General features: G+C 47.3%; 1 protein-coding gene across 7 annotated transcripts in view; it reads right to left on the bottom strand.

The window, feature by feature from the left end:
• SMC4 (structural maintenance of chromosomes 4) overlaps positions 1-25,671 on the bottom strand; it is a 125,480-nt gene that overhangs the window by 10,461 nt on the left and 89,348 nt on the right. For all 7 annotated transcript variants that reach the window (XM_050965800.1, XM_050965796.1, XM_050965794.1 and 4 more), the window contains 5 exons: positions 14,375-14,527; positions 14,094-14,220; positions 9,880-10,069; positions 8,579-8,723; positions 1,237-1,410 (listed from right to left, as the gene is read on the bottom strand). In XM_050965800.1, coding sequence (XP_050821757.1) covers positions 1,237-1,410; positions 8,579-8,723; positions 9,880-10,069; positions 14,094-14,220; positions 14,375-14,527 — 789 coding nt within the window. The remainder of the gene's footprint in view (positions 1-1,236; positions 1,411-8,578; positions 8,724-9,879; positions 10,070-14,093; positions 14,221-14,374; positions 14,528-25,671) is intronic.

Below are 25,671 nucleotides of genomic sequence, written 5' to 3'. Positions count from 1 at the left end.
TGATTTCAATAAAACTGTCTTAAGTAGGTGTCTTAATCAGATGAAATAGTGAAACCAGAGCAAGTCCCTATATGGGCACACTTAAATCTGATAAAACTTCACTGGGTAATTGACCAAACTGAGCTACTTCAATCTAAGACAGCTGTAGCAGAGTAGCCAAATAGGGATTTGGTCTGGTTTTACTAATTCTATTAAAAATAGTTTTACTTAAATCCGTGCAACTTTTAGGTTCAGACAGGCCTTAGATTTGAATGCTATCTATTTCCCTGAAGAAATGGAGATGTGCATCAACCAGGGAAGTTGGGATCTGGAAAGAGGGTATTTGAATTGACATGTCTATTAGCATTTCTGTATATCCCCAACTCTGTGCTCAAGAAAAGGTTTGGACGTTGGAGTTACTAAAATTCATGGTTAACTATCCAACACCCCTGTTGTGAAAAAATCAGGTATCTTTAATATCCTCCAGAATGATGTTTTTATTCAGCCTATTATTCAGATAAGGGAGTAAGTACATGTTCAACCTATGCAAGTAAGCAAGACTATCAATAAATATTTCCTGAAAACGCGGAGCAGACTATCTCCTCAAGAAGGAAAGCGGTAGTTTTATTCCCATACAATGAATATCAGAGTGTCTGGAAAGTATCCCGATCTGCCCATAAGCATCCACCAGGTGCAGCATGCATAGGCAGTTGCCGGTCCGCGGAAGAGAGATAATGGCTCTCAAGGTGACAATCTTGAGTTTTTTCTTTGATCATGCATTGATTTAGATCCCTGAATTTTAGGATGAGCAGGAACCCTTAACTTTTTGATCTACCAGGAAGTATTTGGAATCAAAACTCTTCTCCTTTTGTCCATTGTATGGTCTCAGTGGCTCCAAGGAATATGAGCCACACCTTCATCAACTTGCACCAAAGTAGGGTGCCAGGGCATAGAAACTGGACTGGAGTTCCTAGTCCAGGTATCTTTTGATCATAAATCTTGACAAATGAATTCACAGAGAGAGCAGGTTGATTGAAAAGGAAGGTGCCATTTTCATAGCTGTTTTTCAGAGCCATCACATTTCAAGAAAATATACTCTATACCAAGGTTCTTTTAAAAATTAAGTTTTTAAAAAGATTTTTGGTTACATTCACCATTTATCAGGAGACAAACTGTCATCACACTGAGATTAATCGCTCATGGTTTACAGTTCAAAATATGAAACCAAAATAAAATATTAAGTATTAAATCTCTTACCTCTCTTTGCCAATATTTAATCTTTGATTGATGCTCACCAATATGACTGTCTATTTGCTCAATTTTAAGTCTAATATTAAGAGCCTCTTTTTGAAGAGCATGTTCATCTTCTTGAATTGCTTTCATCTCTTGAAGTAAATTGCGATGCTCCTCCTGAACCTCTGGTAATGACTCCTAAGCAGAAACACCAAAAATTTGAAGGTAAAGTTCAATTGGTTGTTTGGGAAAGGTTTGCATTTCCAGTCCTATAATCTTTAAAAGTTTGTTATAGTCTCCATAGTTTTAAAGAAGTACCAGTTAAAAACCTGAATATACACCAAAGAAACATTTTTGCTAGCATTTGTTTTAAACTAGGTTCTGAATCTGAACAAACCACTCTGTGAAAGTATGTCTTGAAATCTGTGTTTGAATTTGCAGAGTTGGATTATATTAATTCTGTTACAAATATGCTTTGGAACACAGTCAGTTCCCATAGGTAGGGACGGTGTCATAGAAGCTGCCTTACTCCTGGGAACATCAGCCACCCAGACTGCCCGGTACTTGCTCTCTCCTGACTCAGGATGAGGGTCAGCTAAGGTAGGTGACTACACTCCAACACTCCCCAACTTCTGCCACTGGATGCCTCCCTTCTTCTCTCGGAAAAGAGAGTAGAGAAGACAAGACGGCATCATTTTTGCCAATTTATGCAGCAATTTAAAAGAGGAGAATTATGTTGCTATTTGCATACCCATGTTATTGTATAACATACAGGCCTTGGCTTCTAGGTTACCCTTAAACAAACCAAGAGCACCATTTCCCCATCTTAATTTCTTGTTTGCATGTGTTTTCTCCCATTAAGGCAGCCTGCTTAGTTTTTAGGTGCAATTTGAAATGAAGAATTCTGCTTTAAGCACCTCAGATCAGCATTCTTGTAAATTTTGTTGGTTAACCTCAGAAGAATGGAGCAAGGTTAAGTTGGAGGTAAAAAATTCTAAATTTAAAACCTGCCTGAAAACTGGGTCAAGTAGGGCAAAATATTTAACATCTGCTTTCATGTTGGTTCTGCAATAAAAAGCACAAGGCACTGTAGGCCTCACAAAAGACCCTCCTCTTTTATTTTATGCTTGACTGGATTCTTGGAGGGTAGGAAGAAGAGTGGAAGACTTTTTAATAAGATAAGAGACATTTCCCAAATATTTTTTAAGATGACCAAATTTGAGGCTTAGATAGCCTTTTCATGAATACACTTCTTGCTAAACTTGCAACCCCTTTTGGTAATGTTATGCCTAGACCTTAGATGCCAATGGCTAAGAAAATTCACTAGCACTTAGTGAAAGTCTGCTTGCCACAAAACTCTGATAAGATTGCAAGCCTCCTTATCCATAATCTTTGCCTGTAGAAAAAGACGGTTACTCACCTTTTTAACTGTTGCTCTTTGAGATATGTTGCTCATATCCATTCCAGTTAGGTGTGCGTGCACCGCGTGCACGTTCGTCGGAAGATTTTTACCCTAGCAACACTCGGTGGGTCGGCTGGGCGCCCCCTGGAGTGGTGCCACCATGGCGCCGGATATATACCCCTGCCGACCCAACCGCCCCTCAGTTCCTTCTTGCCAGCTACTCCAACAGTGGGGAAGGAGGGCGGGTTTGGAATGGATATGAGCAACACATCTCGAAGAACAACAGTTACAAAGGTGAATAACCATCTTTTCTTCTTCGAGTGATTGTTCATATCCATTCCAGTTAGGTGATTCCCAAGCCTTACCTAGGCGGTAGGGTCGGAGTGAGATGTGGCAGAATGCAAAACTGCTGAGCCAAAGGCTGCATCATCTCTAGACTGTTGAACCAGAGCATAATGCAAAGCAAAGGTGCGGACCGAGGACCAGGTAGCTGCATGACATATTTCCTGGATTGGTACACGAGCCAGGAAGGCAGCAGATGAAGCCTGAGGCCTGGTAGAATGTGCGGTGAGATGGCTTGAGGGAACATGAGCCAAGTCATAACAAGTGCGGATGCACGCCGTCACCCAAGAGGAGATCCTCTGGGAGGAGACAGGTAGGCCCTTCATTTGGTCTGCCACTGCGACGAAGAGTTGGGGTGATTTACGAAAGGGCTTCGTCCGTTCGATATAAAACGCAAGCACCCTACAGACATCTAGGGAGTACAGTTGTTGCTCCTGTCGTGATGAGTGCGGCTTTGGGAAGAAGACCAGAAGGAAGATGTCCTGATTGATATGGAAGGCCGATACCACTTTAGGGAGGAACGCTGGTGTGGTCGCAACTGCACCTTGTCCTTATGAAGCACAGTATACAGTGCATCCACCATGAGCGCCCGAAGCTCGGAGACTCGTCTGGCCGATGTAATGGCTACGAGGAAAACTGTCTTCCGGACAGGTATAGCAGGGAGCAAGTTGCTAACGGCTCGAATGGTGGAGACATAAGTCTGGTTAAGACCAGGTTGACGTCCCAGGAAGGGGCAGGGCGGCGTACTTGGGGGTATAGGCGCTCCAAGCCCTTGAGGAACCTGGAAATCATAGGGTGTGAAAACATGGAGCGGCCACTCTCCCCTGGGTGGAAGGTAGAAATGGCTGCCAAATGCACCCTCAATGATGATACCACTAGGCCCTGCTGTTTGAGACCAGAGGTAGTCCAGGATGGTGGGGATCGAGACTTCAGGAGTAACTTTTTGTGTTTCGCACCAGCAGGAGAAACACTTCCACTTGGCCAGATACGTAGACCGAGTGGAAGATTTCCTGCTATCCAGGAGTATTTGTTGTACTGAGGCAGAGCAGCGTAACTCTGACTGGCTCAACCACGCAGGAGCCATGCTGTGAGGTGAAGGGACTGCAGGTCTCGGTGGTGAAGTCTGCCATGGTCCTGAGTTATGAGGTCTGGGAGAAGAGGCAGGGTAATCGGGCTGGCAATCGACAGATCGAGCAACATGGTGTACCAGTGCTGCCTGGGCCACGGTGGGGCGATCATGATCAAGCGAGCTCCGTCGCTGTGGAGCTTTAGCAGGACCCTGTGAACCAGCGGGAACGGAGGAAAGGCGTAAAGCAGTTGGCTCGTCCACGGTATCAGGAAAGCGTCCGAGATTGAGCCGGGAGAGAAACCTTGGAAGGAGCAGAACACCTGGCATTTCCTGTTCTCACGGGAAGCGAAGAGGTCTATGCGGGGAAATCCCCACTTCCAGAAAACAGAATGAATAATGTCCGGACAGATCGACCACTCGTGAGAGTGGAAGGATCTGCTGAGTCGATCTGCCAGAGTGTTCCGAACCCCTGGGAGAAAGGACGCTACCAGGTCTATCAAATGGGCTATACAGAAGTCCCAGAGTTGAATGGCTTCCTGACAGGGGGGAGGACCGTGTCCCCCCCGTTTATGTAATACATGGCCGTTGTGTTGTCTGTGAACGCTGAGACACAACAGCCTTGCAGAAGCTGTTGAAACGCCTGGCACGCAAGGCGGACTGCTCTCAACTCTCGGACATTGATGTGCAAGGCCAGCTCCTGAGATGACCAAAAGGCCTTGAGTGCGAAGATGTCCAAGGTGAGCACCCCAGCCGAGAGCATTCGTCGTCAGGGCCATAGAAGGCTGGGGCGGATGGAACGGCATCCCTGCACACACCAGGGAGGGCGTCAACCACCAGTCGAGGGAGCCTAGGAATTTCGGGGGAACCGTGAGGATCCTGTCTATATTGTGTGTCTCCCCGGGTGGTATACTGAGGCGAGCCAAGTTTGAAGGGGACGTAGGCGTAGCCTGGCGTGCTTGGTCACGAACGTGCAGGCAGCCATGTGACCCAGGAGGCCGAGACAAGTTCGAGCCGAAGTGGTTGGGAATTTTTGTAGGCCTTGTATAATCGACATCATTGCATGGAACAGCGGCTGTGGTAAGCAGGCCCTGGCAAGATTGGAGTCCAGAATGGCCCCAATGAACTTTATTCTTTGTGTGGGAACCAGAGTAGATTTCTCTAGGTTGATCATCAGGCCTAGTTGGATGAATAGGTCCTTGACAATGCCCATGTGCCACATTACTTGGGTCTCAGAGACCCCGCGAATGAACCAATCGTCGAGATACGGGAAGACGTGTATGCGTCGACGACAGAGGGAGGCAGCAACTATGGCCATACACTTTGTGAACACTCTTGGGGCTGTGGAGAGGCCAAACGGAAGGACCGTAAATTGGAAATGTTGATGGCTGACCACAAACCTGAGGTACCGTCTGTGCGGAGGATAAATGGCAATGTGAAAATATGCGTCTTTCATGTCGAGGGCGGCATACCAGTCTCCAGGATCCAAGGATGGGATGATGGTCCCCAAGGATACCATGTGGAACTTCAACTTTATCAAGAACTTGTTGAGTCCCCGCAGGTCTAGAATTGGTCTGAGACCTCCCTTCGCCTTGGGGATTAGGAAATAGCGGGAGTAGAACCCCTTGCCCCTCAAGTCCTCCAGTACCTCCTCTATAGCTCCCATGGCAAGGAGGGACCGTACCTCCTGCAAGAGGATTTGCTCGTGAGAGGGGTCCCTGAAGAGGGACGAGGATGGGGGGGTGGGGTGGGGCGAAATAAACTGAAGGCAGTATCCAAATTCTACTGTGTGTAAGACCCAACGATCTGAAGTTAGTTGGGTCCACGCAGGGAGGAAAGATGGTTGCAAAAAGGGAGCGAAAGGATCCTGTTGAACAACTGGTACGTCGCCTTCGGGCGCACCTTCAAAAGTTTGGTTTAGGTCCCGCGGGTGGTTTGGCGGGGCTGTGATTCTGACCCCCTTGGGGTCCGGACCGCCTCCTGCCGAAGTCCTGCCGCTGTCTAGGCGGGGACTAAGGGCGCTGAGGCTGGGGTCGGAAGGGTCTGCGCTGAGTCTGCGGTGTGTGCATCCTGAGCGAGCGCATAATCACCCTATTGTCCTTCAGACTCTGCAGCCTAGGGTCAGTATTTTCTGAAAATAGGCCCTGACCTTCGAAGGGCAAGTCCTGTATCGTATGCTGCAATTCAGATGGAAGGCCTGACACCTTAAGCCATGATATTAGCCTCATGGTAATTCCTGAACCCACAGTTCTGGCCGCGGAGTTGGCTGCATCTAAAGAGGCCTGGAGAGAAGTTCTCGCCACTTTCTTTCCTTCCTCAACAGCAATAAATCCATGCACCAAGCCTCCTTTGCTTTTGGAGCAGGGTGTACGTACAGCTACTCGTACCCCTTAGAGGCACCATGTACTTCCTCTCAACTCCCCAAGCAGTGGGCAGAATAGATGCTGGAGACTGCCAGATGGTATCAGTCTTTGCTTGGATCGTCCGAATAAATGATAAGGCCACCCTTGTGGGAGTGTCAGCCAACAAAATATATCTACCACCAGATCCTCTATCTCCGGAACCACCTCCACCTGGAGGTTCATATTCAGAGCCACCCATCTCAGGAGGTCTTGATGTGACCTTAGGTCAATTGGAGGAGGGCCCGAGGAGGATGTCCCCGCCACCGCTTCATCTGGAGAAGAGGAAGAGGAAAGGCCAGGGACAATCGGGTCCTCCGTTGTCTCATGGACTTGAGAGACGTCCGGCTCCGGTGGGACCTGACGGTCTGGGGCCCGAATGGGAGCATCCTCCATAGCTACAGGAAGGGGGCGGCTAACAGTAGCCTCTGGCACCCAGTGCTCCGACGGTACGGAGCATGATGGCACTGGAGGTCCACCTTGGGCTTGGTGATATGCCCAAGGTGTCCAGAAGGACCAATGATGGAGGTCCTTGGTCTTGAGCCTGGGTCTCTTGAAAGACATGGCTGGGAACATCTAAGTCACGGTCCTGTGCATAGGAAGCACTGTCCGCATGGGATGACATAGATGCATGGCGAGACGGCCAAAGAGGAGCTGAAAACCCCTGAGTATGGACTCCATCCCTGGGTAGTCTGTCTGTACGCTGCAGCGGAGAGCAGTACCAGGCGCTATACCAGTATCGGGAACGAGATCAGGACCTGTGACCGGAACGGTGCCAGGAGGTCAACCGGGACCTCGAAGCTCAACGCCGGGAGCGGCTGTGAGAGATGCGGTGCCATGAGCAGTGCTGTGAGCTTGATTAGTACCAAGAATACCAAGCTGGTGAACTGGGTCTTGAACGGTGCTGCAAGTGCAACTGGTACCGAGATGGAGAACGGTACCGGGACTGCAAGCGGCATCGGGACCGGGATCAGCGATGGGACCGAGAATGCCAGCAGGACCGCGATCAGTGCCTCTCAGTGGTGCCGATGGAGGATGGTCTCAGTAGGGCAGGCTTGCCTATGGACTGTATAACCCGCATCGGCGGTGCCGGGGGTTGAGGCAGCGCAGACTCCGTCAGTGCAGACTCCGTCAGTGCAATCAGTTCCCTTGTCGTAGAGAAAGTCTCCAGCGTGGAGGGAATAGTAAGCTCAACTACGGCGCGTGCCGGGGAGCTGTCAAGCACCGGATTTGATGGCTCTTGCAGGACCGGAATAGATGGTGCTGAAGTTGTCGGTGCCACGGCAGTTGTCGGTGCTGGGCGGTCCGACTTAGACAGGTGCTCCGACTGCGGCGTGGACACGGAAGCCGCAGGAGTCTTATGTTTTTTTACCTGCGGGGAGAGGGAATGGTGCCGAGCAGACATCTGGGCCGGCAATGGTTGGTGCCAAGGGGCCTTGGCGGTACCAGTGCCGAAGATGCACTTCTCCCCGGTGTGGACTGTCCGGCGCTTGGTGCCGATGGTGGATGAGTAAGAGCTGCCTCCATCAGGAGCTGTCTAAGATGAAAGTCCCGCTCCTTTTTGGTCCGCGGCTTGAAGGCCTTGCAATTGTGGCACTTATCTGCGAGGTGGGATTCCCTGAGGCACTTAAGGCAGGAGTCGTGAGGATCTCCTGTAGGGCATCGGCTTGTGACAGGCCGAGCACGGTTTGAAACCCGGTGAACTGGGCATGGGCCCCGGCACCGGGTGAGGGGAAGGGGCTAATTCCCGAACCCCTCTTAACTATATACACTAACTATGTTAAAGAAAATAATTAACTATAAGTATAAAAATTTGAACTATATACACAATAACAATGAGAAAACTACAAGTAGCTAGGGAGGTGGAGATCAGCTAAGCCGCGCTCCACTGTTCCAACGACCGACACAGGCGGTAAGAAGGAACTGAGGGGCAGTTGGGTCGGCAGGGGTATATATCCGGCACAATGGCGGCGCCACTCCAGGGGGTGCCCAGCCAACCCACTGAGTGTTACTAGGGTAAAAACCTTCCGATGAACGTGCACGCAGTGCGCGCACACCTAACTGGAATGGATATGAGCAATCACTCGAAGTAGTGGTTATTAGTCCTGTAAAGTACATCCTTTTGGAAGAAGTACGAAGAACCAATATTACACCTACTTCAGCTTGTTTGCAGTTATTCATAACTTCAGTAGCTTTCTCTTCCAATGTTGTTAACTCTTCTGTTAGATCTTTCATTTCCTTTTCATTATCTCCAATTTCCTTCTCAGTTCGAAGGACAGATTCTTCTGATTTTTTCAGATTTCTGAATAAAATAGGTATTTAAGAGGTTTGCTTATTAACTTACAATTATGGTAAAAATTTAAAGGTCTGGAGCGCACAATTAGTATTGTTTACAGAGAAAATGTGTGCTATACGTAATCATGAACAGGTAAGGATTACTTTATTATTTACACCCCAATTTTTATCACTGGGAAATACTATAATAAATGGGGTCTTCCTTCCTGAATCCATACCTACAACAGATGCTTATAATAGGATTACTTAATTTGTGTTCTCACTGAGCTAGAATCTTGACACTTGGTGTATGCATGTGTTATGGATTGCTGAGTATACAACATATCCCCAGTTTTTTTCTTGCGGAGGTCACCAAAAGATCAGCCTTTTCAGTTTTCAGTTGTTCAAGTGAACTTGCATCTTAACATTTTGTACATTCGTTCATTATAGGCAAATGATTATAGAAAAACAACTGAGGTTGCCATTTGTATCAGATAACTAAAAAGTCATTGTTGTAATAATGTACAAAAATTACGTTTCTTTTTTCCTGTGAGGCAGCCATGTTTGGTATGAGGACTACAATTGGGAGACATTAATATTTTGAATTCAAAGAGGTTTTAGTCAAGGACCTGTTGGTTAATAAGTGTGCTGCAGACACCAGTGACACTAGCCATATCTACTCAAAATGGTGAATTACCATCAATATAGATTAAAAAACGCTGGTGAAGAGTTTATAAAACTCAGCTGCAGTTGGAAGGATGTTTTTGTATTTCCAGTGAATGCATTAAAGTATTTGCCATAAACTAAACACTAGACTGGGAAGCAGAGAATCTGATTCTAATTGACACTAAAAATGACTCACTCATGAGGCCACAGCACAGGCAGTTGACTTAGAAAAACTGATGTGTAGAGGTTTTCTATAACATCAGTATACTACTAACCTATTTGTTAGGGTAGTGGTTCTCACTCTTTTCTCTATCACAATCAGCCCCATGTTAGAAGACAGAAAGTGTGTGTCCCTCCCAACTCCCTTCCTTCTAAAAGAAAGAGAAGGTGGTCATGACCCCTAAGCTGACAAACCTTAGGAACAAGGGATTCATGTTTTTGAAGTGACCAACATAAAAGCATATTACCACTACAGTCTTAGTGATGATGTGTTACCTTGAGCTCACAAGAGTGTTTACCTGTCTGCAGTCTTGATTGCCACATGGGCTTTAGTAATAGCAGAAGCACATTCATCTATTTCCTTGTTTATCTTATCAAGTTTGTCTTGCTGAGCTTTAAGTTTATGATTATTGATCTCAATTATGAGATTATGTAATCTTTTAACTTCACATTCCACTTTACTAGCCTTTTCAGCAACACTCTCATAATCTGTCAATACAAAAGTTTGAGAATGAGATTGTTAAAAATGATAGCAATTTAATATTTTTAACAGGAGAACTGAATTTAATTTTCAAATCAGTTCACATTATTATTTTCAGTGCTAAAAACAAACATGCTAAGTCTAAATTAGAGGTCTGCTGACATACCTATACAAGCAAGCCCTCCTCATGTTCACATAGGTTATATAGTAAAAAAAGTGCTTTTGCCAGTATGGCTTATACCAGTTCCCTGAACAAAATAATGTACATAAGCCAAAAACACTTATGCCCCTGTAGAAATGTCACAAAAGGTCACACCTCTAGCAGACATTACTACACGGGCAAAAGTTTCTAATGCAGACCTAGCCACAATCCATTACTGCATCACTGTCCTTGGATGCATTATGTGGCTACATAAAACCCTTGTTAATAACCTTCCAGACAATACCATAAGTATTATCTTCTGCATTCATTTGACTGTCAAAGTTTGGAAGAGGCTAGCACTGAAAGAACTAATAATTAGCCCTTATTCAGTAGTTTTTAATATATTTAAACTTTTTTTGAACATCGGCAGCCCATATTTAGATACCACAGAATTGTGTATTGAATATAAAGCCATCTATGTCCAAAAAATATGAAGAGTTTTTAATAAACATACAACTGCTACCAAAAAAGGAGTTGAACTCAGCTGAAAGAAACAATACATCTCCTGAGCCTTTCCACTTTTACTATCTGCTCTCGTTATGTGGCCAGAGTCCATAGCCAGCTTTAGGGCTCTCATCAGACTACCAACCTAATTTTCAGCCAAGAAAGCTCACCAGCTCCTTCTGACATCTATAATTTCTATTCAGAACTCCACCTTTGACTTCCATACAAACTTACAGCAACTATAGCACTGATCCCCCTTTCCCTTAACTCCTCTGGTTATGCATCATACCCATGCCTGTTCTAAGCTTCTGTAGCTCTGCTTGCCAGGATAGCTAACCACTGTTCTAAGTCAACTAGCTCTTCTAGCAGGATTAAATACAAAGCCTTAACCAGTTAGATATCCTTTGGTCAAGCTGGCTGCCCCTTAGTTTTCTCCAGAGGTCACAATGATAATCTGTTAAGAGTTTAAGAATTCTAAGCAGTAGCCAAAAGCTCTCTTACTATCCAGGTGTGTAACGCCACTTTCTCCAGGATGATTGTGGCTTTGTAAAGATATCAGTGGAGACAGTGATTGAAATAAAAACCAGAAACAATCTTTGTTACAAATGTGGGGCCAGACCCAGGAGCAGCTTTGCTCTCTTAACAAAACCTGCCAATAGTGCATCCAACTACAAGACTCCCCTGTCTAAAGTAATGGCTAAGAAAGTGACAGTGTAGGAAGTGGTAAGAGAGCAAGATCAAACAGACTGAAAGGGCTCTTTTGTAAGCCTATTCAAAAACAAATTCAGATGTTGGGGACCAAACAGTTCATGAGCAGAAGGGTACAGATTTATAAGACCTTTAAAGAACTCTTCACAAAAGGGTGGACAAATAAATATCAAGAGACCTCTTTCAAAACAGTGTGATATGCTGAGATAGCAGCCAAATAAATACTAGCTGTTGCTAATCACAATTTTGTAGTTTTAAAGGAAAGGGCCAATATCATTGCATACTGGTTCAAGGTCTCTGACCTGAGAGAATCTCCAGAACAGTTTTCACTTAGATTTCAATAGCAGCTCTAAAGTACTAAGCACCTTTGAAAATCAGACCTCTTATTTAAGCGCCGACTTAGGAGCCTAATTTTAGGGTATCATAAGAACATTAGAATGGCTGTACTGGTCAGACCAAAGGTCCATCTAGCCCAGTATCCTGTCTACCAACAGTGGCCAATGACAGGTGCCCCAGAGGGAGTGAACCCAGCAGGCAATGATCAAGTGATCTCTCTCCTGCCATCCATCTCCACTCCCTGACAAAGAGGCTAGGGACACCATTCCTTATCCATCCTGGCTAACAGCCATTAATGGACTTATCCTCCATGAATTTACCCAGTTCTCTTTTAAACACTGTTATAGTCCTAGCCTTCACAACCTCCTCAGGTAAGGAGTTCCATAAGTTGACTGTGTGCTGTGTGAAGAACTACTTACTTTTATTTGTTTTAAACCTGCTGCCCATTAATTTCATTTGGTGGCCCCTAGAGTTCTTGTATTATGGGAACAAGTAAATAACGTTTCCTTATTTACTTTCTCTCAATCACTCATCATTTTATATACCTCTATTATATCTCCCCTTAGTCTCTTCTTTTCCAAGCTGAAAAGTCCTAGCCTCTTTCATCTCTCCTCATATGGGACCTGGTCCAAACCCCTAATCATTTTAGTTGCCCTTCTCTGAACCTTTTCTAATGCCAGTATATCTTTTTTGAGATGAGGAGACCACATTGGCATGCAGTATTCAAGATGTAGGTGTATCATGGATTTATACAATGGCAATAAGATACTCACTGTCTTATTTTCTATCTCCTTTTTAAATGATTCCTAACATCCTGTTTGCTTTTTTGACCACTGCTGCACACTGCGTGGATGTTTTCAGAGAACTATCCACGCTGATGCCAAGATCTGTTTCCTGATTCGTTGTAGCTAAATTAGCCCCCATCATATTGTATATATAGGACGGGTTATTTCTCCCAGTGTGCATTACTTTACATTTATCCACATTAAATTTCATTTGCCATTTTGTTGCCCAGTCCTTAGATTTGTGAGATCTTTCTGAAGTTCTTCACAGTCTGCTTTGGTCTTAACTAACTTGAGCAGTTTAGTATCATCTGTGAACTCTGCCACCTCACTTTTTACCCTTCTCCAGATCATTTATGAATAAGTTGAACAGGATTGGTCCCAGGACTGACCCTTGGGGAACACCACTTCTTACCCCTCTCCATTCTGAGAATTTATCAATTTTTTTAAAATCTTACCCTAATTCTATAACAAACTTTTATTAGCTACTTAGAAGAAAAACAAGCTAGTGATTCTGTGCAAGGGAGAGGAAGCAAGTTTTCATGTCTACACCAACTGGCAGAAGAAAAAGAACTGAGGGATAGTTAGAGGTGGCGTAATTCTGTCCTCTGTCAGTAGACTATATGGGTACAAAAATGCGTGCATGCGCCCCTGCTACCAATACCGCTCAAAAAAAGTACTGTGGCCATCTGGACAGCCATGTGTCTCCTAGAGTATGGTTTTGTGAAGGCAGTGTCATGAAAGAAAAAATATTAAAAGAAGAACTGTCAAGTTTTTAACATGTACTCCTTATTTTATACCAAAACCAAAAGATTACATGAAAATAATCATGTTTACTGTTTTGTTTCTTCAACTGGAAAAATGAAGGCAATTAAACATTCCTGTATTTTAAGATACACATTTCTTCATAAATAGCAAAACTATATAATTTTATGTATTTTATAGTGAATACGTTTATACAAAAATAAAGAATAAAGTCCAGTGATTGTGATTAAGGTGATTCTTTATCAAGTTCTGTACAAAACCATAATTTTTCTAACTTTTTGAGTCACTATTGTCCAGGGTTGAGGCATAGTTTGCTTGCCAAAAACTATGATCTGAATTGCTTGTGATGGTGTGCACAACAATCAATCATATAAAGTGTCGTGCAGCTGAATTAAAGTAAAAACAACAACAAAAAAGATTTGACTTTTTCATATTAATTTTTGGATTAATAAACCTCAATATTAATAAGAAATATCAGCAAAAATACAACACAAATTATGTTTCAACCATTTAAATAAGTTACCTACAACACAGTTCTTGGTGGTAAAGATCCTAAATTAGATGTGAAAATGAACAACTGAAAGTAACAGCAAGAAAACAGTAAGTAAAAACAGTAAGAAAAGGACTTTACCTAAAAGTATTCCTGTAAAACAGCACTGGGAGAAGAGAATGTGTCTCAAAGTTTTTTTGATATCATTGGCCAATCTGAACAAAACAAGCTATAAAATTCTCCCCAGTCATGATTGGTAAGTGGACTTTACTATAGTTTGCATCTAGAACTAAAATAAAACATACCTTTTTTTAAAGTATTAAGGTTTTTTTCTAGCTGTTTCTGTTTGTTTTTGTCAGGAGCAGCAGCAATTACATTAGCTTCAAGTTCTTTAACCTGGACCTTCAAATGAACTTCTTGTTCTGATAAACTCTACAAAATAGAATACTGTTAGAATACTATACTAAAAATGAAAGACTTTTCATGTTAGCCAGGGGTGTAGGAGTTGTCAAAGTTAATATAATGGCAATCTACTTTCAGCCTTAACTATGGGGATACTTAGCACCTCTCACTAAAACATATTTACCTGGATACTCGCAGTATACTTTTCTAAAGTGTTTTTCATTTCCTGGACACACACACGCAATTTTACTATGGCTTCTTCAAGTTGCCCTCTCTCTTCTTGATACTGCATTGCTTTTATGGAATCCTTTTGCAGCTGAGATTCCATTTTATTGGCCTATAAACATACAAGTTATATAACAGTTATTGATTACAAAAATCATTTATATAGCACCACCTTTTTAAACTGAGATGTACAACACAACAAGACCCAGACCCCAGAAAAATGTATCATCTCCTAAAAACAAAAGAAACTCAACAGAAAACCTGGAACAAAAGTTCAGGGAAGAACAAACAAGAAAGATTATTGCTGAGGAGACAGAGATTCAGACAGCAAAAGAGGAGACAGAATAGTAAGAGGAGGAAACTGAAGAAGACTTCTTGGTAGAATGTTTGAGGCAGGGAGGAAGGTTATAAATAGGTGACACTAGAGAAGGCTTGACATGGGATGGTGGTAAAAGGGTTGATGAGAAAACAGTAAAACTATTTGGAAAAGAAGGCAGCCTTGAAAAAGGAAAGAATGAGGACTTGTCTACACACATAATTGCACTGGTTTGTAATAAAGGTATTATTTTAAGCAGATTAAGTTGAATTGGGTTAAGAGATTGTGTGGACATTTATGTCAGTTTAAACCAGGCTTACTTTGGTTTGGCTTAGAGTTGATTAGGAACAGGTTTAAGATAAATCAAAATGAGCATCCCCACAAGAGGTTTTGAACAGCTGTAACTGAATTTGTGTAGATTTATCTATAGACAACCCCTTAGTTAATAAAACAGTCAGTCTTTAGTCCAAAGATTTTCTAAAAATCACTAAGCCGCACAGGACCTGAGGCAGGGAATATACAATAAGGTCAAAGATGAGGATTTAAAGAGCAGCCAGCTTGGTGTGAGAATAATAGAGACAGCAGAATAAAACACATAATTAATATGTAAAATTAAGTCTCCTACAAAAAGGGAGCACAAGAGGCATTAAAATCAGAGAAAAAGAATGGAGAGCCAAAGAATGGTAAATAATGGCTATTTAATAAGGGGTTTCTTTCAGATTCCCCTTAATTGTGGCTCTTCAGTTGGTCATCAGTGTGGATCCCATCTAGGTGCATGTGCATGAGGTTCTTGGGCAATGCATGTCCTCATATTCGCCGCCACCTCAAGGGCATAAAGGGAAGAGCGTCTACAACTCTCCCCTTGATAATTCAGAATCCTGTACAAGGACGATTCCAAAAAAGTGGGCATGGAAGTCAGGTCATGGGAGCCACACAGATGACATATAGAACAACCTGTTATTATAAAGGTAAGTAACATTTTTTTTTCCTCAAGTATCTGTCTGTGTGGATTCCACTAGTTGATTGATCAGTAGTGTCCACCAGAAAGGTAGGACTGAGGAATCCTCACCACCACTGGCTAAACCCTTCCACCATACCAAAATTGGCATCTGATCTTGTGGCCAGGTTGAATGGTAAGTGTTAAAAAGTAAAGGCAGCAAAGAATCCTGTGGCACCTTATAGACTAACAGACGTTTTGGAGCATGAGCTTTCGTGGGTGAATACCCACTTCGTGCATCTGACGAAGTGGGTATTCACCAACGAAAGCTCATGCTTCAAAACGTCTTAGTCTATAAGGTGCCACAGGATTCTTTGCTGCTTTTACAGATCCAGACTAACACGGCTACCCCTCTGATACTTAAAAGTAAAGGGATTACTTCACATAGCTGCCTTGCAAATTTCAGATATGGGGATGTTCCTGAAGCATGGAGAAGATGTAAAGTATACTCTAGTGGAACGATCTTTAATATGTGGAGGGAAAGATACATCAACCATATGACATATGTGTTATGTACTGTATATCAATTTTGATAATCTTGGAGAGGAGACAATATGACCCTTAGAAGCACCAGATATAGCAAAAGAAATACAAGCACACAGTCTGAAAGACTATGTCCAATCAATGTAATATAACAAAGAACTTGAAATGTCCAAGATGTGGAGTTTATCTCCTGGGAAGGAATGGAGTTTTGGAAAGGAAACAGGTAAATAAATAAATTGGTTCCAATGAAAGTCTGACACAACTTTGGGAATAAATTTGGGATGATGTCAACACCGCCTCATTTCTGTGGAATGTTGAGTACAGGTTAGTCCCAAGAGCTTACAGTTTGCTGATCTTTCTGGCTGATGTAATGGCAACTAAAAAGTCTGTCTTGAGAGTAAAGCGGTATAAATAACATTCAGAAAGAAGCTCAAAGGGGGGACTCCATAAGGCTTGTAAGGACAATACTGAGATCCCGTGTCTGAGGTTCTTGTATCACTAGGGGGTGAATGTGTAGCAACCCCTTTAGAAATCTAGATAGAGGGTGAGAAAAAAAAATGAACATGACAACAAGGGAGGGTGGCATACCGATAATGTTCCAAGGTGGACTGTGATGTAATAGAATGTGAATCCAAACTGTAGTCAAGAATTTTGGATGTAGGGGCCTTCAAGTGATCCAGGTTGCGTTGGACAGCCTAAACTGAAATATTTAGAATACAGAGGAAAAGACGGTTACTCACCTTTGTAACTGTTGTTCTTCGAGATATGTTGCTCATATCCATTCCAATTAGGTGTGCGCGCGCCGCGTGCACGTTCGTTGGAGACTTTTTACCCTAGCAACACTTGGAGGGCCGGCAGGTCACCCCCTGGAGTGGCACCGGTATGGCGCCTGATATATACCCCTGCTGGCCCATCCGCTCCTCAGTTACTTCTTGCCGGCTACTCCGACAGTGGGGAAGGAGGGCAGGTGTGGAATGGATATGAGCAACACAGCTCGAAGAACAACAGTTACAAAGGTGAGTAACCGTCTTTTCTTTTTCGAGTGCTTGCTCATATCCATTCCAATTAGGTGATTCCCAAGCCTTACCTAGGCGGTGGGGTCGGAGCGAGATGTTGCAGAATGTAAAACCGCTGAGCCAAAGGCGGCATCATCTGTAGCCTGCTGGACCAACGCATAGTGCAATGCAAAGGTGTGGACGGAAGACCAGGTGGCTGCGCGGCAGATTTCCTGTATGGGAACATGGGCCAAAAACGCGGCAGATGAGGCTTGAGCCCGAGTGGAATGGGCGGTAAGATGGCCAGTCGGAACATGAGCTAAGTCGTAGCATGTCCGAATACAGGATGTCACCCAAGATGCAATACGCTGGGAGGAGATTGCCATGCCCTTCATACGTTCCGCCACCGCCACAAATAGTTGGGGCGAGCGGCGGAAGGGCTTGGTCCTCTCGATGTAGAAGGCGAGAGCCCTTCGGACATCCAAAGAATGGAGCTGTTGCTCCTGTCGCGATGAATGCAGCTTTGGACAAAAGACTGGCAGGAAGATGTCCTGGTTAACATGAAAGGCAGAGACGACCTTAGGGAGGAACGCCGGGTGTGGTCGCAGCTGTACCTTGTCCTTATAGAACACAGTATATGGAGGATCCACAGTCAGTGCACGAAGCTCTGAGACTCGTCTAGCTGAGGTAATAGCGACTAGGAAAGTACTTTCCAGGACAGGTACAGCAGCGAGTATGTGGCCAAAGGCTCGAAAGGGGGCCCCATGAGCCTGGTTAAGACAAGGTTCAGGTCCCAGGTAGGGGTAGGCCGTTTGACCTGTGGGTATAGTCGTTCCAAGCCCTTGAGGAATCTCGACACTATAGGGTGAGAAAAAACAGAACTGCCAGCTTCGCCCGGATGGAAGATGGATATAGCCGCCAGATATACTCGTAGAGAGGAGATCGCCAATCCCTGCTGTTTGAGAGACCACACGTAGTCCAGAATAGTGGGGACTAATGCGGAGAATGGCCGTGCTGGTTACACCAGTGGCAGAAGCGCTTCCATTTTGCGAGGTAGGTTGACCGCGTGGAGGGCTTCCTGCTAGCCAGCAACACCTGCTGTACTGCGGCGGAACAGCGCAACTCCGAGTGGTTTAACCAGACAGGAGCCATGCAGTCAGATGGAGGGACTGCAGGTCCGGATGGCGCATCCTGCCAAAGTCTTGTGTGATCAGGTCCGGCCAAAGAGGCAGGGGAATTGGGTCTGCCAGGGACAGGTTGAGCAGCATGGTGTACCAGGGCTGCCTCGGCCAAGCCGGAACGATCAGGATGAGGCGAGCTCTTTCCTTTCGGAGTTTGAGCAGGACTCGGTGGAAGAGAGGGAAGGGTGGAAAGGTGTAACAGAGGCGGCCCGTCCACGAGATCAGGAACGCGTCCGACAGGGAGCCCGGGGAGCGACCCGGTAGAGAGCAGAACACCTGGCATTTCCTGTTCGTTCTGGCTGCAAACAGGTCTATGTGGGGAAATCCCCACCTCTGGAAAATCGAATAAAGAACGTCCGGACGGATGGACCATTCGTGGGATAGAAAGGATCTGCTCAGGTGATCCGCGAGGGTGTTCCGTACCCCCGGGAGAAAGGAGGCCACTAGATGTATGGAGTGGGCTATACAAAAGTCCCACAGGCGTACTGCTTCCTAGCACAGAGGGGAGGCCCGGGTCCCGCCCTGCTTGTTGATGTAATACATGGCTGTTGTGTTGTCCGTGAACACCGCAACACAACGGCCGTGTAAATGGCGCTGAAACGCTTGGCATGCCAATCGGACCGCTCTCAGCTCTCGCACATTGATGTGGAGCGTCAGCTCCCGTGGTGACCAAAGGCCTTGGGTGCGCAGGAGCCCTAGGTGGGCACCCCAGCCCAGCGAGGATGCATCCGTTGTTAGGGACACGGAGGGCTGGGGAGGATGAAACGGCAGGCCCACACACACTCGGGATGACGCTGTCCACCAGTCGAGTGAGCCTAGAACATCCGGCGAAATCGTCAGGATTGTGTCTATGGCGTCCCTGCCTGGCTGATAGACCGACGCGATTCAGGTTTGCAGAGGGCGCATGCGCAGTCTTGCATGCCTCATGACGAAAGTGCATGCAGCCATGTGCCCCAGGAGAGCGAGGCAAGTACGAGCAGAAGTGGTTGGAAAGCTTTGCAGACTTTTGACCAGGGAGACTATGGTTTGGAACTGGTGCAGGGGTAAACTGGCTGTTGCAAGGTTGGAGTCCAGCATTGCCCCGATAAACTCTATCCTCTGCGTAGGCACCAGAGTGGACTTGTCCAAGTTGATGGTCAACCCTAGACTCACAAACAGCTCCCTGATGATGGCGACGTGGCCGAGCACCTGCGCCTCCGAAGTCCCTCGGATAAGCCAGTCGTCGAGGTAAGGGAAGATGTGTATTCGACGACGGCGTAGGGAAGCAGCGACGACCGCCATACACTTGGTGAAGACCCGACGGGCCGAGGAGAGACCAAAGGGAAGGACAGTAAACTGGTAGTGACCCTGATTTACCACAAAGCGCAGATACCTCCTGTGCGGAGGATAAATTGCAATGTGGAAATATGCGTTCTTCATGTTGAAAGCGGCATACCAATCTCCGGGATCCAGGGAAGGAATGATGGTTCCTAAGGATACCATGCGGAACTTGAACTTTTTGATGAATTTGTTCAGTCCTCGCAGGTCCAGGATGGGCCGGAGGCCCCCTTTTGACTTGGGGATTAAGAAATACCGGGAATAAAATCCCTTGCCCCTTAACTCCTCTGGCACCTCCTCTATAGTTCCGATCAAGAGGAGCTTGCGAACCTCTTGAATGATGAGTTGCTCGTGAGAGGGGTCCCTGAAGAGGGACGAGAAGGGAGGGTGGGAGGGGGGTGGAGAAATAAACTGAAGACGGTATCCAAACTCCACCGTGCGTAGGACCCAACGATCCGAGGTCAGCTGGGACCACGCCGGGAGGAACGGGTAGAGGCGGTTGTAAAAATGAAGAGGATCCAGGGAGGGAATTGGTATACTGCTCTCGGGTGCACTCTCAAAAGTTTGCTTTAGGTCCCTGCGGTGGTGTGGCGGGACCAGAATTGTTACCCACTTGAGGTCCAGACTGACGTCTGCGGTTCGGGCGGCCTCATCACCGGGCAAGATCCTGTCTTGGTCGAGGTGAGGGGTAAGGGCGCTGGGGTTGTGGGCGGAAGGACCGTCTCTGACTCTGGGGTGTGGCATTCCCAGCGAACGCATGATAACCCGGTTGTCCGTCAGATTCTGTAGTCTGGGATCTGTCTTTTGTGAGAAAAAGACCTTGCCTGTCGAATGGCAGGTCTTGGATAGTATATTGTAGCTCAGGCGGTAGGCCGGACGCTTGTAACCAGGATATGCGCCGCATGGCTACACCAGATGCGAGCGTTCTGGCTGCCGAATCGGCGGCATCTAAAGATGCTTGCAGTGTGGTCCTGGCGACCCTCTTCCCCTCCTCTAGGAGAGCTGAAAACTCCTGACGTGAGTCCTGGGGAACTAACTTGGTAAACTTGCCGACAGCTTCCCAGGTGTTGTAGCTGTATCGGCTTAAGAGGGCCTGCTGGTTCGCCACACGGAGCTGAAGGCCTCCTGCAGAGTAGATTTTCCGGCCCAGCAAATCCATGCGTCTGGCCTCTCTAGATTTTAGCGCGGGAGCTTGCTGGCCGTGGTGCTCCCGTTCGTTGACTGATTGTACCACCAACGAGCAGGGGGCGGGGTGCACGTAGAGGTACTCATACCCCTTGGACGGCACCATGTACTTTCGTTCAACTCCCCTGGCTGTGGGTGGAATGGAAGCCGTGGACTGCCAGATGGTGTCTGCCTTGACTTGGATCGATTTAATGAAGGGGAGGGCCACCCTGGTCAGTGCTTCCGCGGATAGCATGCTAACCACCGGGTCCTCCACTTCAGGAGCTTCCTCTACAGGAAGATTTATATTTTGGGCAACATGCCGCAGGAGGTCCTGATGCGCTTGAAGGTCAATCGGCGGGGGCCCCGATGATGATGGGCTCGCTACCGCCTCATCCGGGGAAGAGGAGGAAGATAACTCAGGGATGAGTGGTTCTTGTACTGAAGCCTCGTCCTGGGGGACCTCTGTTTCAGGAACATCATGCTGCGCAAGGGGATGCGCAGGGTCTTCCTCCTTACCCGAGGGGGGAGGCCGGCTGACTGTGGCCTCTGGTGCACGGTGCTCCGAGTGGCTGGAGCATGCTGGGCCCATAGGCTCGCCCTGGGATTGGTAATAGGCCCAAGGCGTCCAAAAGGACCATTGAGGTGATCCATGGTCCGGGTGGGCCTGTGCTTTTGAACCCCCATAGGAGGCGCTGTCCGCATGTGAGGAGGCGGACAGGTGGCGCGATGGCCACGGAGGAGCTGATGTTGACTGGGCCAGGTCTCTGCGCCCATAGAGCTCGTCTCTACGCGGTGCTGGTGAGCGGTACCAGGAGCCGTGGCAGTATCTGGATCGGGACCTGGCACCAGCGTGGTGCCGGGAGGTCGACCGGTGCCGTATGTCGTCGTGCCAGGATCGGCTGTGGTAAGTACGACGGTGCCGCGATCTGGACCGGTGCCGAGAGTACCATGACGGCGACCAGGATCTCGACCGGTGCCGTGGAGAATGGTACCGGGACTGCGAGCGGCGCCGGGATCTTGAGCGGTGACGAGGCCGAGAGTGATCTCGAGATCTGGAGCGGGACCAACGGTGTTCAGTGGTGCCCGGTGAACGTGGCCGCACCATGGTGGGCTTGCCCAGCGACTGAATAACCCGCACTGGCGGTGCTGCGGGTTGGGGCAATTCGGGCTCTGTCAGAGCGATAAGGTCGCGCGCCACGGAGAAGGTCTCCGGCGTGGAGGGAGCGACAAGCTCAACCACAGTGTGTGCTGGGGAGCTGGTAGGCACCGGACTCAACGGCTCCCGTGAAGCTGGAATCGACTGTGCGGAGACAAGCGGTGCCGCGGCAGATGATGGTGCAGGGCGGTCTGTCTTGGAAGTACGCTCCAACTGTGGCGTAGTTGGAGTTGCCGCAGGAGCCTTGTGCTTCTTGCTCCTCGGGAAGAGGGAGCGGTGCCGGCTGGAGTGTTGGGCTGGTGAAGGGTGGGGGAGCGAAGCCTTTGTCGGTGCCGGGTGGTCCGGTGCGGAAGAGATGCTTGGTCCTGGTGCCGGAGTTGGTGCCGAGGATGGAGGAGTCAAAGCTGCCTCCATCAAAAGCTGTTTTAAGTGAATGTCCCGTTCCCTCTTTGTCGGGGGCTTAAACGCTTTGCAGATCCGGCACTTGTCCGCAAGGTGGGATTCGCCTAGGCACTTCAGACAGGAGTCGTGTGGATCTCTTGTGGGCATCAGCCGATGACAGGCCGCACAAGGCTTGAAACGCGGTGAACTGGGCATGGGCCCCGGTACCGGGGGAGGAGAAGGGGCTAACCCCCGATCCTCTTTGACTATATACAGAACTATAAAAACTAACTTTAAATACTAACTAGAACTACAATAAAAGAACTATATACACAATACTATACAAGAGAGTGAATCGCTAGGGAGGTGGAGAACAGCTAAGCCGTGCTCCACAGTTCCAACGACCGACACGGGCGGTAAGAAGGAACTGAGGAGCGGATGGGCCGGCAGGGGTATATATCAGGCGCCATACTGGCGCCACTCCAGGGGGCAATCTGCCGGCCCACCAAGTGTTGCTAAGATAAAAAGTCTCTGACGAACGTGCATGCGGCGCGTGCACACCTAATTGGAATGGATATGAGCAAGCACTCGAAGAAGAATAAGTCTTCCTTGTGGAGAGTTTTCTACTTTGTAGAAGAACCTCTTATACTTGTATCTCTTGTTTCTGCTGGTACGCTGCAACCAGCCAAAATCCAGACTGTTACACTTCGTGACCTCACATCTTTATGGAGTATCTGCCCTCAGTTCTGATGTTATTTTTAGACAGTCTGAAAAAAACAGTTACCTACCCTTTCGTAACTGTTGTTCTTCGAGATGTGTTGTTCATGTTCATTACACATTAGGCATGCGCGTGCACGGATGTCGGAGACTTTTTCCCTTAGCGGCTCCCGTCGAGCTGGCACCGGGCCCCCGCCAGAGCGGCGTCCCATGCTGGTGCATATATACCTCTTTGAGTGATTGTTCATGTTCACTACACATTAGGTCACTCCCAAGCTTACCACAGGGTAGGAGACATGGAACAATTGATTGGCGCACAGCCCTGCCGATCGCCGCATCCTCTCTGGCCTGATGATGGACAGCGTAGTGGGCTGAGAGTGTGTGTACCAACGACCAAGTGGCTGCTTTACAGATCTCCTGCAGTGGAACCTGCGCCAGGAAAGCTGTCAAGGACGCTTGAGCCCTGGTCGAATGAGCAGTGATCATCTGGGCTGGCACCGTGGCGCGCTCGTAACATGCGTGGATGCAATCCACGATATCCGCTGTGCCGACACAGGGAGACCTTTCATTCTCTCTCCTAAGGCGACGAACAAATGTGTAGACTTGTGGAAAGGTCTAGTTTGCTCCAGGTAGAACACCAGGGTCCTATGGACATCAAGAGTATGCAGGCTGTGGTGACTCGGGTACGTGTGTGGTTTGGGAAAAAAATACTGGCAAACAAATGTCCTGTTCCATGTGAAACTGCAAAACTACTTTAGGGAGGAATTTAGAGTGTGGCCTAAGCTGCACTTTATCTTTATAAAAAACTGTATACTGGGGTTCCGAAGTGAAGGCCCTCAGCTCTGATACCCTCCTTGCAGACATAATGGCAACCAAATACGCCACCTTCTAAGGCTAGGTGCTTGAAAGAGCAAGAGGCTAGGGGCTCGAAAAGGGGTCCCATGAGCTTAGTCAGGACCAGGTTAAGGTTCCAAGGAGGGACCAGCGGGCACGAATAGGGAAACACCCTCTCTAGCCCTTTGAGGAACTGGGCTACTATGGGGCTGGAAAACACAGAATGCCCAGACTCCCCTCGAGTGGATGGCCGAAATGGCAGCCAAATGTATTCTTAATTGAAGAGGGGGTGAGGACTTGATGTTTGAGGTGCAGCAGGTATTCCAGTATGACCAAGACAGAGGTCTGAAGAGGCTGAATGGGCTTTGGTTCATACCAGCAGGCAAACCTCTTCCACTTGGTGAGATATGTCGCCCTAGTAGAAGACTTCCTACTACTGAGAAGAATTTGATGAATCTGAAGGGAGCACTGACTCTCCACAGTGTTCAACTACAGAGATTCCATGCCATGAAATGCAGAGATTGCAGGTTCGGGTGGAGCAGGCATCCGCTGTCCTGCGTGATGAGATCTCGGTGCAGGAGAAGGGCAACCAGGATAGTCACTGACAGTTCCAGCAAGGTCGTAAACCAATGCTGGTGCGATGAGAATCATCACCGCTTTGACCCTGTGGACCTTGAGGAGGACTCTGTGAATGAGCGAGAGTGGTGGGAAGGCGTTCTTCAGGTTCCCACCCCACGGAATTGTGAATGCATCTGCCACCGAGCCCGGGCTGTGGTTCTGGAAAGAACAAAACTGAGGGCATTGGCTGTTGTCTTTGGTGGCAAGAGGCCCATTTGGGGAAATTCCCACCTCTGGAAGATCGACTGCAGGACATTCGATCTCATTGTCCATACGTGCATTTGATACGACCTGCTGAGGCGGTCTGCCAGCTTGTTTCATTCCCCCGGAAGGTATGACACTACCAGTTGCACTGAGCAGACTATACAAAAGTCCCACAGGAGAAGCTCCTCGTGGCAAAGGGGAGAGGAACGGGCTCCACCCTGCTTGTTTATGTAAAACATGGCAGTAATGTTGTCTGTCAGAACTGTCACGCTGTGCCCTTCTAAAGTAGTGTGAAAGGTCTGGCAGGCTAGATGTACCGCCCTGAGCTCTTTTACGTTGATGTGGAGCAACATTTCATTCCTGGACCACAAGCCCTGCGTCCGTAGGTTCCCCAAGTGTGCTCCCCAGCCAAGGTCTGATGCGTCTGTTACCAGTGTCAGGGTGCGATGCAGTGCAGCGAAGGGGATCCCTTTGCAAACTACCTGCCAATTGAGGCACCAGAGCAGGGAGTCCAAGACTTGGGCCGGGATCGTCACTACAAGGTCCAAGGGGTTTCTGCCAGGGTGATACGCCTGGGTTATCTCCCTATACAGAGATCAGCTTCAGTATCTCCCATACGGTCCATGCTGGAGCTCTTTTTTGATTCTGGGACTTCATGGTCACCTGTGCTGATCAGTGCTCCACGCTGGGCAAACAGGAAATGAAATTCAAAAGTTTGCAGGGCTTTTCCTGTCTACCTGGCCAGTGTATCTGAGTTCAGATTGCTGTCCAAAGCGGTCACAATGGTGCACTGTGGGATAGCGCCTGGAAGCCAATACCGTCGAATTGCGGCCACACTAACTCTAATCTGAAATGGCAATACCGATTTCAGTGCTACTCTCCTTGTCGGG

The sequence above is a fragment of the Gopherus flavomarginatus genome, chromosome 8 (assembly GCF_025201925.1).
Source record: "Gopherus flavomarginatus isolate rGopFla2 chromosome 8, rGopFla2.mat.asm, whole genome shotgun sequence".
Classification (NCBI taxonomy): domain Eukaryota; kingdom Metazoa; phylum Chordata; order Testudines; family Testudinidae; genus Gopherus; species Gopherus flavomarginatus.
This window is presented reverse-complemented; position numbering and strand designations above follow the sequence as displayed.